Source organism: Chroicocephalus ridibundus, chromosome 2 (genome assembly GCF_963924245.1).
Source record: "Chroicocephalus ridibundus chromosome 2, bChrRid1.1, whole genome shotgun sequence".
Taxonomy (NCBI): Eukaryota; Metazoa; Chordata; class Aves; order Charadriiformes; family Laridae; genus Chroicocephalus; species Chroicocephalus ridibundus.
This window is the reverse complement of record NC_086285.1, coordinates 8,046,981-8,061,001: the sequence shown is the minus strand read 5'-3', so window position 1 is coordinate 8,061,001 and position 14,021 is coordinate 8,046,981. Positions and strand designations below refer to the sequence as shown.

At 40.7% G+C, this 14,021-nt stretch overlaps 1 protein-coding gene across 14 annotated transcripts in view; it reads left to right on the top strand.

The window, feature by feature from the left end:
* Positions 1-14,021, top strand: part of KMT2C (lysine methyltransferase 2C) — a 203,739-nt gene that overhangs the window by 164,078 nt on the left and 25,640 nt on the right. For all 14 annotated transcript variants that reach the window (XM_063324375.1, XM_063324376.1, XM_063324379.1 and 11 more), the window contains 10 exons: positions 308-446; positions 570-784; positions 922-995; positions 3,617-3,799; positions 4,454-6,334; positions 7,556-7,881; positions 8,735-10,557; positions 11,914-12,025; positions 12,813-12,891; positions 13,008-13,071. In XM_063324375.1, coding sequence (XP_063180445.1) covers positions 308-446; positions 570-784; positions 922-995; positions 3,617-3,799; positions 4,454-6,334; positions 7,556-7,881; positions 8,735-10,557; positions 11,914-12,025; positions 12,813-12,891; positions 13,008-13,071 — 4,896 coding nt within the window. The remainder of the gene's footprint in view (positions 1-307; positions 447-569; positions 785-921; positions 996-3,616; positions 3,800-4,453; positions 6,335-7,555; positions 7,882-8,734; positions 10,558-11,913; positions 12,026-12,812; positions 12,892-13,007; positions 13,072-14,021) is intronic.

Here is a 14,021-nt window from a genome sequence, read left to right as displayed (position 1 = left end):
GCAGTACATAGCATGGGCTACTGCAAAAGTTTTGGAAATCCATTAAAAAAACCCAAAACCAACAGGTTTTTCAGACAAGAAAAAAAAATCTGTGCAAGGATGTGATACAGTAGAAGAGAATCCTTAAAGCCTGTAGGTAAGCAGTGTAAACTGATTTAAAATCTTTTCCAAAAACATAAGGTTAGTACTATAAAGTTTTGAAGCAATTAGTTTTTCATTAGATGAGGCATCATTTTTTCACTGAAAACTTTCACCTTTGCCTTAAAAGTAGTCACCCTTTAAAACAGTAATTTGAACTTCTTTGCAGGAGAGAACGCGTTTCCAAGAGTGCCCCTTATGAATGGTCTGATGGGCCCTAACCCTCATCTCCCTCACACAGCTCTGCCTGCTGGAGGTGGACTGGGCACTTTCTCTCCCATTACACAGCAACCGTATCCTGATACCAGGTAAGTCGAGCTTCTTCGCTACTGAAATAGCAAACAGAATAAGTACTTTGCTAATTTTTTTATTTTAATTTTTATTGAGAGCAATCTGTCTATAAAACAAAACCCTTTTCTGGTTTGTCACAGGGATAAGAATCCAGCATTCAATCCAATGGTGAGTGATCCGAACAGCTCATGGGCACCATCTGCTCCACCTTTGGAAGCTGAAGGCGATACAATGTCCAATGCTCAAAGGAGCACTCTGAAGTGGGAGAAAGAAGAAGCGTTGGGTGAAATGGCAACAGTAGCACCCGTTCTCTATACAAATATCAACTTCCCTAACCTGAAGGAAGAATTCCCGGGTGAGTGATTTACGGAATAAAGTTCAATTTTTGTAGCGATTTATGCATCTTGATTTAAAAGAATGTGAAATAGACTTATCAATTTAATAAACTTAAATACGCAAAGCCTTGTGTGTTAACATATCTTTTGATTGCAGACTGGGCTACAAGAGTGAAGCAGATTGCTAAACTGTGGAGAAAAGCAAGCTCACAGGAGAGGGCTCCGTATGTGGTAAGAACAAGTGCCACCTGCGTTCGCATACTTGCAACAAATTTATATTTCATTTATAAGATTTTCATTAATTTTTTTTTAAATAAATTAAGTTCTACTGTTAGTGAAAGTTCACTTACTCCAAGAATGCCTTTGTAATTTAATTTCTAACTCTAAATACTTCTACCTGTATTCTTTGCTTTTGAGTCTTGGAATAAACTATGTTAGTATTGTGCAGCCTAAAGACATCAGCTGAGACAAGAACATTTGTGGTTCCTGCTGCCTCTTTGCCACATTGATTCACCCCTTAAGTCTTTTTTGCTCCGTCTTTCTGCACAGAATCTCACTAGTTTCTTCAGAAGGATAATAACAAACCATTATGTGACTTTCCTCTCTTTCATCTTCCCCTCTCGCTAGTCTTTTCTTTTTTGCCCTATTAGAGTTGCTGAAGCCTTTCACCTGTTGAACTAACCATTCCAGAGGCGTCACTGCTAACATCCCTACTTTTTCTCATTTTCTTCTGTTCCTGTGCTCTTGCCTTACTGTTCCCCTTCACTACTTACTCTCTTCTGTTGCTTTGTGGTGGAAACTCTCTTGCTATCTTCCATGTTGTGGGGAGCGTGAAGGACTCGGTTTTTCTCTCCAAAAGCATTCACCTTCTCATGTCTGAGTCAAGTGAACGCACATATTTGTACTAGCTATCTGGAGTTCCGTGGTCATTGACTCATTCTACCAAACTTCTGTAGAACTTCACCATTCAAAGGGTGACCCTTATGCTTTGTTGAAACCTCTTGTTGATGCCTGTCCACATCCAAATCTCAGAACCTGTATTATTCATTCTTTTTGACCTTCCCAGCCCATGTTAGCAAATGTACTTTTCTTTAATCTCCTGTCACATCTCCATTCTCTCCTGCTTCTCGTCTTTGTTTCTTCACAACAGCAATTGGATGATCGTTCTCACTTTGTAGAGTTCTGTGGATTTTGCAGGGTTATGTTTTCAGTTTCAGGGTTATGTTTTCTCCTAGCCTCCCCCCACCTGCACTTTTTTAATATAGTCCCATTAGTAAGCAAATTTGATTCCCAAGAATGTTGATGACTCAGAGTTTAACAGTACCAACTTCCTCTCCTACTGTCCAAATTAAAAAATCCCCTTATCTCTCTGACAGCTTTCAGAGGATAAATCACTACCCCAAATACCGTGTGGGAAGTGGAGTTCTTGATCTTTCTGAACCCTTTTCCACTTGAAAGAATAATTCTCTATTGTCTTCTCTGTGTCACTGAGGCATCGTTGTTGTTATGCTTTTCATTCAGGTCTCTAACTTCAGCACCTTTGGTCCTCTATGTTTTCTTGTCCATGCTATATTTAATCCTGGTGGTTCCTTCTGTGTAGTATTTATAAGATACTGTCCACTTACATGAGTGGATTTTTATCCAGGCATTTATCACTTCACTATTATTTCTATTACTGACTTTTTTTCTGTTTCATTGTTCTTAAGAAATGCAGTCCTATTCTCCTGATGGATGTCCAAAAAGCAGCTGCAAAAATTATTTCCTTCATGTTTGGGAGGAGGGGGCATGCAAGTGCACACACATAAGTATTTACAAAGCCAGAAGCAGTTATTTCCTCACAGAAGTTACAGCCCATGCCCTTTGGCTGCTCGGCTGTTGCTAGTGTTCCTGCCATCGTGCACTCCAGAAGCTGCTGTGGTACCTCTCCTGAGGGGCTTACACTCTGTGAGGATGAGTAAAGGCTACCTTAGAAATGACATTCAGAAGAGCGTTAGTAAATTTTCACTGTAGGCTTTTTACTTTCTTTAGTACGCACAATCCCATCGCTTATAGGGGAAAATGGCACTAATTTTTCTACTGCTGTGCCGCTAGTGCTTTCATCCATGTCACTGTGGCATTGTTGGAGGGGAAGGATTAAAGCCTTCTCTGCTAGGCAACCCCTACTTGACAACTGCAAATAAAATTGTGAAAAGAAGATGCAAGGGTTTGATTCAGAAAAGGAATCACATCCTAGATTGGTGATAAAACAGACTCTTTGAAACTTCCATTAGATGCTTTGAAGTGTCAGTACGGCTGTAAAATGCCTCATTGAAGAAGAATTGCTGTTCTTCCATCCAGTTTTTCCTGATCCATAAGGCCACAGCCTATGTTTGTACTGCTAACTTAACACAGACTGAGATCTATAGAGGCTATTTAATGGAGTAGACTGTATTTTTCTTGTCATTTAAGTTCTCTGCATTAGTGGCCTTTATTGATCCAAACATCATCTGCTGTGCTTATGCCTTCAGACTGCAGACCACACCAATATGTGATTTGAAAGGTAAACTGGTGGCATTCATGCTTTCTTGGCACAGCAGAGTACCTGAACAGACACTCCTAATGTATAGTAAACCTCTACTGCTAATAACTCGTTAGTTCTTTCCATATATGTTAAACGCAGAATTTGTATAGAGATTAAATATTTTCGGTTTGGAATTCCTTCTAAAGTGCATAATTTAGTTTTCACAAGCATGCATGTTTTTAAAACAGGCTGTACAGATAATTTGTTGATAGATTTTTGTGGGAATAACAGATGCAGTGTACAGACTTAAAAGAAAATAAGGCTAACTACATTTTTTTTCATCTTTTCCCAGCAAAAAGCCAGAGATAATAGAGCTGCTTTGCGCATCAATAAAGTACAGATGTCAAATGACTCCATGAAAAGGCAGCAGCAACAGGATAGCATTGATCCTAGCTCACGCATCGACTCCGATCTCTTTAAAGATCCATTAAAACAGAGGGAATCAGAACATGAGCAGGAATGGAAATTCAGACAGGTGTGTTGCATTTAGAGGTTTTTGTTATTTTTCTCCCAGCTTTTTATTGCATTGTTGGAAGCTGTTGTAATAAAATCAATTTTAATCTTTCTTTGTAGAGCAGTATAAAGTCAGCCATTCTGCACAGGAAGAAAATAGATGCTGTCAGAAGAGCAGCTGCTTGTAAATGTTGGAAAACTTTGTTTTAAAACTTTGACTGTTTAATCCTGCCTATTGTGGAAGTGGGTTATTCTTTCTCTCTATGGCTGGCTAGTGCAGTAGTTTGTTTTTATATACCCGATAGTGCAGTAACCTTGTCCTGCAGGCTACTGCTTCAAATTGGGCTGGTTGTCTCTCGGAGCCCGTTTGCCTCACATCAGTGCTGCATCTGTCAGTAACCTTTTGTCTTCAGAGTGTCAGGTTGGAAAGTAGTGCTGCTCTTTAGGCAGCCTGGGAAATGCTTCTTCCCAGGCAATCAAGGTGCATGTCAAGGTAATTGGACTTTACAAATAGCTAGACCCTCTGCTCCCATTGCATTTAAAATTTGCAATTTACAATTATTTATAATTGATCTTCGATGTGTCCTAAAGTTTAAATTATAGATTCAGTCATGAGAAAGATCTTGTATACCCTGGACTTACAAGTGTAACCTTTTTTCTCATAATTCTAAAACAGCAAATGCGGCAAAAAAGTAAGCAGCAAGCCAAAATAGAAGCCACGCAGAAGCTCGAACAAGTGAAAAATGAGCAGCAGCAACAGCAGCAGCAACAGCAGCAGCAGCAGTTTGGTTCACAACAGCTTCTGAACCAGTCTGGCTCAGACACGCCTAGCAGTGGGATCCAGAGCCCCTTAACGCCACAGACTGGCAATGGAAATATGTCTCCTGCACAGCAGACATTCCATAAGGATCTATTTACAAAGCAGCAGCTACCTGCTACGCCTACGTCAGCATCTTCAGATGATGTGTTCCTAAAACCACAAGCCCCACCCCCTACTCCAACCCGAATCCCAGTTCACGATTCGCTGTCTCAGTCTCAGACCCCTCAGACATCATCACAACAGATGTTTTCTCCAGGTTCCACAAACACAAGACCTCCTTCTCCGATGGATCCATATGCTAAAATGGTGGGAACACCTAGACCAGCACCCATTAACCAAAACTTTATTAGAAGAAATACCATTGCACCATTAGATACCTGTGCACCACAGTCATCCATGTCTAGGCCCATTCAGGGAACCGAACCATCAGGAAGCAGGCCTTCACCCGTCAGGGATTCATGTTCTTCATCTCCAGGTAGCAGTGATCCCTATGCAAAGCCACCAGACACACCCAGGCCTGTCATGGCATCAGAGCAGTTCTCCAAACCGCTGGGGGTCCCAAGATCACCCATCGTTATGGAACAGTCAGGGAAGGTTCCTTTAACAGCTGGAAGCAGTGATCCATTTACTAAGCCAGCTCCTAGAACTGATACGTTTCAGAGACAGAGAGTAACTTCTGCTGACGCGTACACACGGCCACCATTGACTCCTACTCCTACTCCTGTTGATGGTAGCCCTGGACCTTTTAAAACTCCTATGCGCCCACCTCAGTCCCCGCAAGATCCTTACGCATCAATGCCAACTACACCAAGGCGTGTTGCTGTTGATCCATATGAAAGGCCCGTTTTGACACCAAGGCCGGTGGATAACTTTTCCCATAATCAGCCTAATGATCCATACAGCCAGCCTCCCCTTACACCCCATCCTGCAATAAAGGAGCCTTTTGCCCATCCGCCCCGGATAGCGCGACAGCAGAGTGATTCTTTCCCTCAGTCTGGACCCATTTCAAGGCCAGCTTCTCAGGACCCTTACTCCCAGCCTCCAGGTACTCCTCGGCCAGTTGCTGATCCTTATGCCCAACCTCCAGGAACTCCTCGGCCCACCACAGTTGATCCGTATATGCAGCAACCACCAACACCAAGACCTGCTCAGCCAGCAGATTTATTTGCTCAGTCCCCAGCAAATCAGAGACATTCTGATCCATATGCCCAACCTCCTGGAACGCCAAGACCAGTTCTGAATGATCCTTATTCTCAGCAACCAGCAACTCCAAGGCCAGGGATTCCAGAGAGTTTTAACAGACCTGCAATGACAAGACCAGGAGTAATACCAAATAGAGACCCTTTCCTGCAGACACCACAGAACAGGTTGCAGGGCACTTTTGTCAGGCCATCAGATCCATGTTCTCAAACTCCCAGACCCGCAGGACCTGCAATAACAGATTCATTTAGCCACGGTCCAGCTGCTCCAGCACGTGACCCATATGATCAACCACCCATGACTCCAAGACCTCAGCCAGAATCTTTTGGAACTGGTCAACTGGCTCATGATGCTGCTGAGCAGCCACGGCCTGGACCTGAGGGTAACTTCAATGCATCCGGAAGTTCTCCAATGACTTCTCAAGGACAACAATTTCCCAAAGTTTCACAAGTTACTGGCCCAGCACCCACTACTGGAGTAACAGATACACAGAATACCATGAATATGTCTCAAGCAGATACTGAGAAGTTAAGACAGGTGAGAATAATGTTTAATACTGGTGGTATTAAAATTTCATAAGTAGAAGAATTTCCCCCACTTCTTGTTAATATTTGAAGTTACTTACCATTAAACACAGCTATATAACGTAGAATTATCTTAAGTCACTTAGGATGTTAATTTGGTCCTCCAATATAAAGGATATAGAAACACCGCTAATTTTTAAGGAGTTTGGTCAAGATCCAAACAGGAAGCAAAGGCCATCTTTGAAGCCACTGAAGATATAGATGATGAGTCTGTAATAGCTCTTTTATCTACACTGTGAGGAAAAAAACACCTAAAGGACAATTAATCCTATCCTATAATAGATGAGATAAAGAACGGATTGTCAGTGACTTGTTCACTGATTGAAAAAGGGAGTATAGGCAAAGATCTCAGACTAGACATCTAACTTTTCCGTCGGCGGACATGTTGAGGTGAATCCTGCCATTGGTCACTGCTCTTCTTGAGGCACATTCACTCCAGGTTTTTGTCAGTGAATGTTGGGCAAACGGCTCTTGCTGAGATGTAGGATGACATTCAACTTGTGGAAAGCTGCTCAGGCTTTTGTTTCGAAGGAGTGATGGAAAGTGGATTTAGTGGAAAAATTGGTAGTATTTATCATACTGAGAGTGAATTCTGCAGCTTTGCTGTAAACCTCTTGCTGAATTTTCTTCAGCAGACCTCTAGTCACTTTTCTCCATCAGAATGCACTTGACGTGTGGTAAAAGGACCTGCATTAGCGGAATAGAAAAAGGAAAAGAAAGTAGCTTATATGTTAATTGGGAAAATGGGTTCACACTATACGCTTCAACAAGAGGTCTGGAGATTAAGTTGCATTACCAGTGTCTTGCACCATTTGATCCCTTTTCTAATTTCTGAGGTGATTATGGTAGTTTGTAATATTTTTCTGTAATGATTGAAGAATTTCTTTCCTCCAAAAGGCTTAACCTAGCGGAGTGTAACACTTCAAAATGTTAGGGTGACAAAGCACTGAACAGGCTGCCCAGGGAGGGTGTGGAGTCCCCTTCTCTGGAGATTTTCAAGACTCGCCTGGATGCGGTCCTGAGTAATGTTCTCTGGGCAATCCTGCTCTAGCAGGGGAGTTGGACTAGATGATCTCTAGAGGTCCCTTCCAACTCTGAAGATTCTGTGATTCTGTGAAAATATGTCAATTGCAGTGTCAAGCACAATGATGTAATTTTATTTTTTTTTAAACAGCGCCAGAAATTACGTGAAATTATTCTACAGCAACAGCAGCAGAAGAAGAATGCGGTTCGTCAGGAAAAAGCCTTGCAGGAGGCAGCAGCTCCTGCCCATGCAACTCCTCTTCAGCACTGGCAGCAAGACAACTTAAATCCAATTTTTAACCGCCCTCCTCCTCCGTATCCTGGGAATATTAGGTCCTCTGTTGTCCCTCCAGGTGGACCAAGGTTCACCGTATACCCAAAAGACCAACGTGGACCATTTCCTGCTGATGGGCAGTTCAATAGACCCCAGTTTCCAGGCGATATGAATGCCATGGGGATGAGACCTCATGGTCTCCGGTAAGCTCTTTGATCTCTTAAAACCAGGATATTACAGGAGTAGTTCTACATTTACAAAAATTGTTAGATAAAGGGGTTTGGTTTTTTTGATGAAAAATCATCTGTGTTGTCTGCAGTAGCTGGTAATCTTCCTCAAGTCAGTACGTACAGTGAGTTCTCCTGTACGTGTCTGTAACATTAGAATGTGTATTTTACACTAACACTGTTTTACATTGTCTTTTATTGGGAATTAATCAGAAATACAAATGGAGAAACTGCAATACTTGTGAAAGTTATGATCTCGTCACCCATGGTTTTGGGGCATTTAAAAAAAAAAAAAGTGAAAAGTCTGGCTTTAGCTTTGATGTCTTAATAACGAATAAATGTAATATTCTTGGTTTTATTTATAATGAATATGTAATCAAACATCAACTTCTGTCTGTGCCATTTTTACAGTGAATGCTATGATGTAAAATGAATACCAGTATTGACATACATTGTTATCTCAGGAAAAATTATTTTCAATATCTTTTGATTTATTTCAGTAATTTCTAAATCCACGCATTATTATTTTTTACACTGGGTGGCATTAACATGTAGTTTATTTAATAAGATAGTTCTTACTGTCGGAGTTTTCTATCCATTTTTATTATTGGAATTGAAAACACGTTGTTTATTAAACATAATTAAAGCAATTATTTTATTGTAGTCATAAAGCTCATTTAAATGTAAGCATAATTAGTCAAAATATTTATTTAAATGTCTTAATGAATGCATCATGTAAAGCATTTTGCTGAATAGTTATTTAGTCAAATATGCCAGTCTAGGCAGTCCTGAGAAAAGTGATTATTTAGTCTTTCATACTTTATTTTAGATACGGGTTTCCGGGAGGTGGCCATGGTCCACCATCAGGTCAAGAACGTTTCCTCGGCCCTCAGCCACCAATGCAACGCCCTGGAGTTCCACCACAGCTGAGAAGATCTCTGTCTATTGATATGCCTCGGCCAGTGAACAATCCACAAATAAATAATACATCTGGGATCTCTCAACATTTTCCTCCACAGGGACTTCCAGTTCAGCAGCACAATATATTGGGTCAGGCTTTTATCGAGTTGCGCCACAGAGCTCCTGATGGGAGGCCAAGGCTGCCTTTTAATCCTTCTGCTGCAAATGTTATGGATGCAGCAGCACAACATCAGCGACATGCAGGGTTTATACCCAGGCAGGAGTTTCCGGGCCCAAGACAGGCAGAACCACTGAGACATAATTCTCAAGGTATACCTAACCAGTTGCAGATGTCTACAAGTTTGGAGCATATGTCACAATCCCAGCAGGATCAAATCAATCCTGACAACCCACCTGCACTTGTAATACGTTCTTTAAGTCATCCACCAGTTGCTGATGCATTCCCAGGACCATCTTTGTCTACATCTGCACCAAGTGATGAATCTGCAAATTTACAGATTCCCAACCAGCCAAGTGATGGTCTAGAAGAAAAGCTTGATCCTGATGATCCTGCTGTAAAAGATCTGGATGTGAAAGACCTTGATGGGGTTGAAGTCAAGGATTTAGATGATGAAGATCTGGAAAATTTGAATCTAGACACAGAGGATGGGAAAGGAGATGAACTGGACACTTTAGATAATTTGGAAACCAATGATCCTCACCTTGATGATCTTCTAACATCTGGGGAATTTGATATAATCGCATACACAGACCCAGACCTTGATGTGGGGGATAAGAAAGGCATGTTTAATGAAGAACTAGATCTTAGTGTCCCCATTGATGACAAACTAGATATCCAGGGCAAGACAGAAGAACCAAAACAGAAAGAACAAGGTGATAGAACTGTTTCCCCTCCTGAGACTCAGTCTCCACAGAAGAAATCTGCTACAGAAAATGAAATTAAAACAGAAGTACTTTCCCCAAACACTCAGGAGGAAAAGAAGAATGAAAATGAAAAAAGTGATGGAAATGCTGAATCCACAAGTACTCAGCAGGCTGCTGAACTGGAGTTAAAGGATGGAGAAAAGGCTTCTGCACAGCCTGCTAACCCAGAATTCCCTGACAAAACTACTGCTGTTGCTAGTCAAGAAACAACTGTGCCTAGTCCAGATGCTCAGGGTTCTGCTCCACTGCCTGTTCAAGGAGCAGTAAGTTCCTGCAGTATTTCTGGATCCACACCAGTCCTCTCAAGTCTGCTAGCTAATGAAAGCTCAGATAACGCAGAAGCAAGGACTCTAGGATCTCCATCTCAATCTTTGCCAACAACACAAGTGAACCACGCATCAGGTATTCCACAAACACTAATGACACCTGGTGGACAGATCTTGGAAAACACATTAAATTCAAATTTGACCATGGTTCCACGAATGAACCATAATTTTTCTCAAGGGTCACCAAATCCGGGATTTATTCAGGGTCAGTCATCTAACCATAACTTTGGGACAGGACAGACATCGAGTCAAACTGTGGCTGTAACAAACCGTCCTGGTCCTAGTGGCATATCTGGTCCCCAGCAGATGATGCTCCCTCAACCATTAGCTCAGCAACAAAATCGAGAGAGACCACTTCTGCTAGAGGAACAGCCACTTCTTCTGCAGGACCTTTTGGATCAGGAAAGACAGGAGCAGCAGCAGCAGCGGCAGATGCAAGCCATGATTCGCCAGCGTTCGGAGCCGTTTTTCCCCAATATTGGTATGTGGGTGATCTATTTGTCTGTGTAGTGGTTAGTTTTTTTAAAATACAACAATAAACAGTTAAATAATCCATAGCACTGAAAGAAGCAGGTAGATACATGGAGCTTGAAGGTGGCATAATAGAAAACAACCTGCCTAGTAGGTACAATGAGAGTATGGAAATTGAGCGTGTAGGTGGAATTCTGAACTCTGCGCAAGGCTCCTGTTGATGTTACCAGGATCAGGTAACTCTGCGTTATTGCTAATTTTTCTGACATTAGCTCCGTCACGTGTTCTCTATACTTCAGCTTCTCACACATGATACAGAGTAAACGTACCCTTTCTAAAAAAAATCAAATTGTCAAGTGGAATAGCTGACCTTTTGATACTTGATCTATGAATTTTCTGTTTATGATTGTTTTATCACGTTTTTCTTGTAGTATTTAGTGTGTCTCAAGGAAAGGGATCATCGAAAGCTGTGTTGCTATACTCACAATCTAGGCAAGGCCCAGAAACATCACAATTAATTCGGCACATACTGAAAGTATTCAAGATAAATTGTCAGTTCCTGTTTAAGATAACAATAGCAGTTTGAACATTCAGATCAAGACCATCACTGTCCTTTAATTGTTATTAATGAAATACGAAATTTTGAGAAATGTGTGAGGTGTAATTTCACTGGCCATCAGGACTGTTAGTTCATAAGACAAATTTGACCTACCCCCTAAGTCAGAGTTCCCTATTTGTAGGGTGGCTAGAACGTGCTGTAGCCACCCCAGGTGGCTAAGATGACCCCCAGATGTCCCTTTCAACCTCAACCGTTCCGTACTGCCATTAATCCCGTGCTGGGTGAGGCACCGAACGGGAGAGACAGCAAAAAGGCAGAGTTCACCATGCTTATGGTCTTTTCAGATGCTGTCTGGGGCGTGTGCCTTTCTGCCTGTAGCGCTACTAGTAATTACTGAGCGACTAAGCCGTTTTCTTAGTACGCTAGTGGTGGTGTGTCAGTTTTGCCAACTGATCTTACAGAAACAACTCTTCTTCCTGATTCTTAAACCTATAAATAGAATTTATTAATCTGTTGGGTCATAGGCCAGATTTAGTCTAGAGCCCTTCTCGGACGGACCTGCTTGTCTTTGTATGTTGTGGCTGAAAACAAGGACAGTTGCTGCTGGAGTAACTTTCCTTAGAGGATACATGAAACTACGTATTAACCATGAATTTCAAAGTGGAGAGGACAAGTAATGTGAAATAGTAATGCAATTATGTTGTTTTACTGATGATTTATGCATGAACTAGATCTAAACAGTCAGTTCCAGTTAATAACTTGTGATGTTCAGCTATGCAATTCACTGCTACTGATTTTCTTTTACAGACTTCGATGCAATTACTGATCCCATAATGAAAGCAAAAATGGTAGCTCTTAAGGGGATCAATAAAGTCATGGCGCAGAGTAACATGGGGATGCCACCAATGGTTATGAACAGGTAGGCAACACTTGATACCATTCCTTAAGGCTAAAAAATCTAAAAGGAAATAGTAGAACTAAGGGAGACTGCACATAGGAAATGAAAAAATTTAAAAGTGGAAAAATCTTTATGTCATGTAGTTCATAGTCCTTGGCGTTTCTTTTTTTCTCACTTTCTAATAATGTAATGACACATCTTCCACGCATTGTGTTTGAACACTGTTGATGGCCATGTAGCGGTTAAAATTCATGTTGCGGCATATCACTTAATGCTAAGTATAATTAAGATTTAGCCCTAGTAATGAAAGTTTCATCCTTTCTTTAAATCCATTATGGAGAATGAAAGGAGCTGTGACCTTTTCTTTTTGTGTGACCTTAGAACAGCGTGTTTGCTCCTTCCTAACACATGCTTCAGTGTTACATGATAATATGTGGCTTACCAGAGGTTTACATTTAACCAACTCTAGTTGACTGTGCTGGTGACCATGATATTGAAATCCATTAAATCTTTTTTTTTGTATCATAATATATTAAAATACAAATACAGGTATTTGTGTGCGTTTTCACTGTTATAGCAAGTTTACTTCATCTCTTTGAAAAAGGTGTAAAATGCAGTAGTTTCAACAAAGGCTTAGAGCATCAAATGAGAATTAATTCTCCAGACATTGAAAAAGTTTGGTACAGAAGTTCAGGCAAATGTCTATAAAATACGCAGATGCTTTTGTGTAATACAAAGGTTGTCTCTCCCCTGAAATGCTCACCAATTTTAAAAGTTATAATTTCACTTTCTGTTTATATATCAACAGGTTTCCCTTTATGGGTCAGCCAGTGCCAGGGGCTCAGACCAGTGAAGGCCAAAATCATATGCAGCAGGCGATTACACAGGTAATACAACTTGATATGGGGTTTAACAAAAGTGTTTAGTAATGATAACTAATTGGGTTTTTTTAATTGAATCGTGATTTAATATCCTTGTCTGTATGTTTTACTGACATTTCTAGGACGGAAGTTTGACACCTCAGATTTCTAGACCTAATCCTCCTAATTTTGGTCCTGGTTTTGTCAGTAAGTACAGATTTAATAATTTATTGTATGTTGGTGCTTCATTCTATAGTTCTGTTTTCTTTAAAATAAAATATCCATAAATAGATCCTGTCCCTAGTTCATCCTTTTAAAATGGAGTAATTTCATCATTACAATACCAACTAATAAAGAAGTGCATAGTAAATGCTATTAACACTTTTCGTAGAAGCTGTCCTCAAGGAAACACCATAAGGAAAGAGGGAAACAGAACAGTCAGAAAAACTAGCGTTACTTGGATTTGTGAGAGTAGTAATCTATTAACTGACAGACTATGTCAAAAAACTGGTCTTTGGTTGTGTTGTAATAATCTGAGCTCAGTGAGAAAAACAGTCTATATTGATGTTTGCTTTTTTTTATTTCGGAAGCAGAAAGTTTTGTGCAGCATCGTTGTCGTTTTAGCAAATACCAGTAAAAGCTTTCCAGGCATCAGTTAAGCAAGACTGGTTGGGAACCACAGTTGTTGAAAGCAGAAATATATAGCACTAATATTTTGCGTTCCTTGTTTCTGGTTGCCCTAGATCAATTGTAAATCCTAGTCTCTATGATGAGAAAGATTTATTAGCAGAAATGAAAACTGAACATAGGTTGGGAGAGGAAGGCCACATGTAAAAAAGTGTTTCTATCACTGCAAAAACTTTACTTGATATTTATGAATAAGAAGCAGAAGTAAAGACTTTCACCTTTTCCAGAAAGTGGAGTAGCAGCACTGAGTATGCAATAAGGAGCTTTTGCGATATTATCTGTATTAATTTCTGGTGAGATTTGACATGGCACCCAGCGGTGGCCTGGCTGGGGTTGGGGTGGTGGTGGTTCTCAGCACTGGAGAAAATGTGTTTCTCATTTCACTAGTAGTTATGCTTACCTGGAACTGGTTAATATTTTAGTACTTTCATTTGCACTTTCACGTTGCTCGCATCTGCAGTTACACTCCG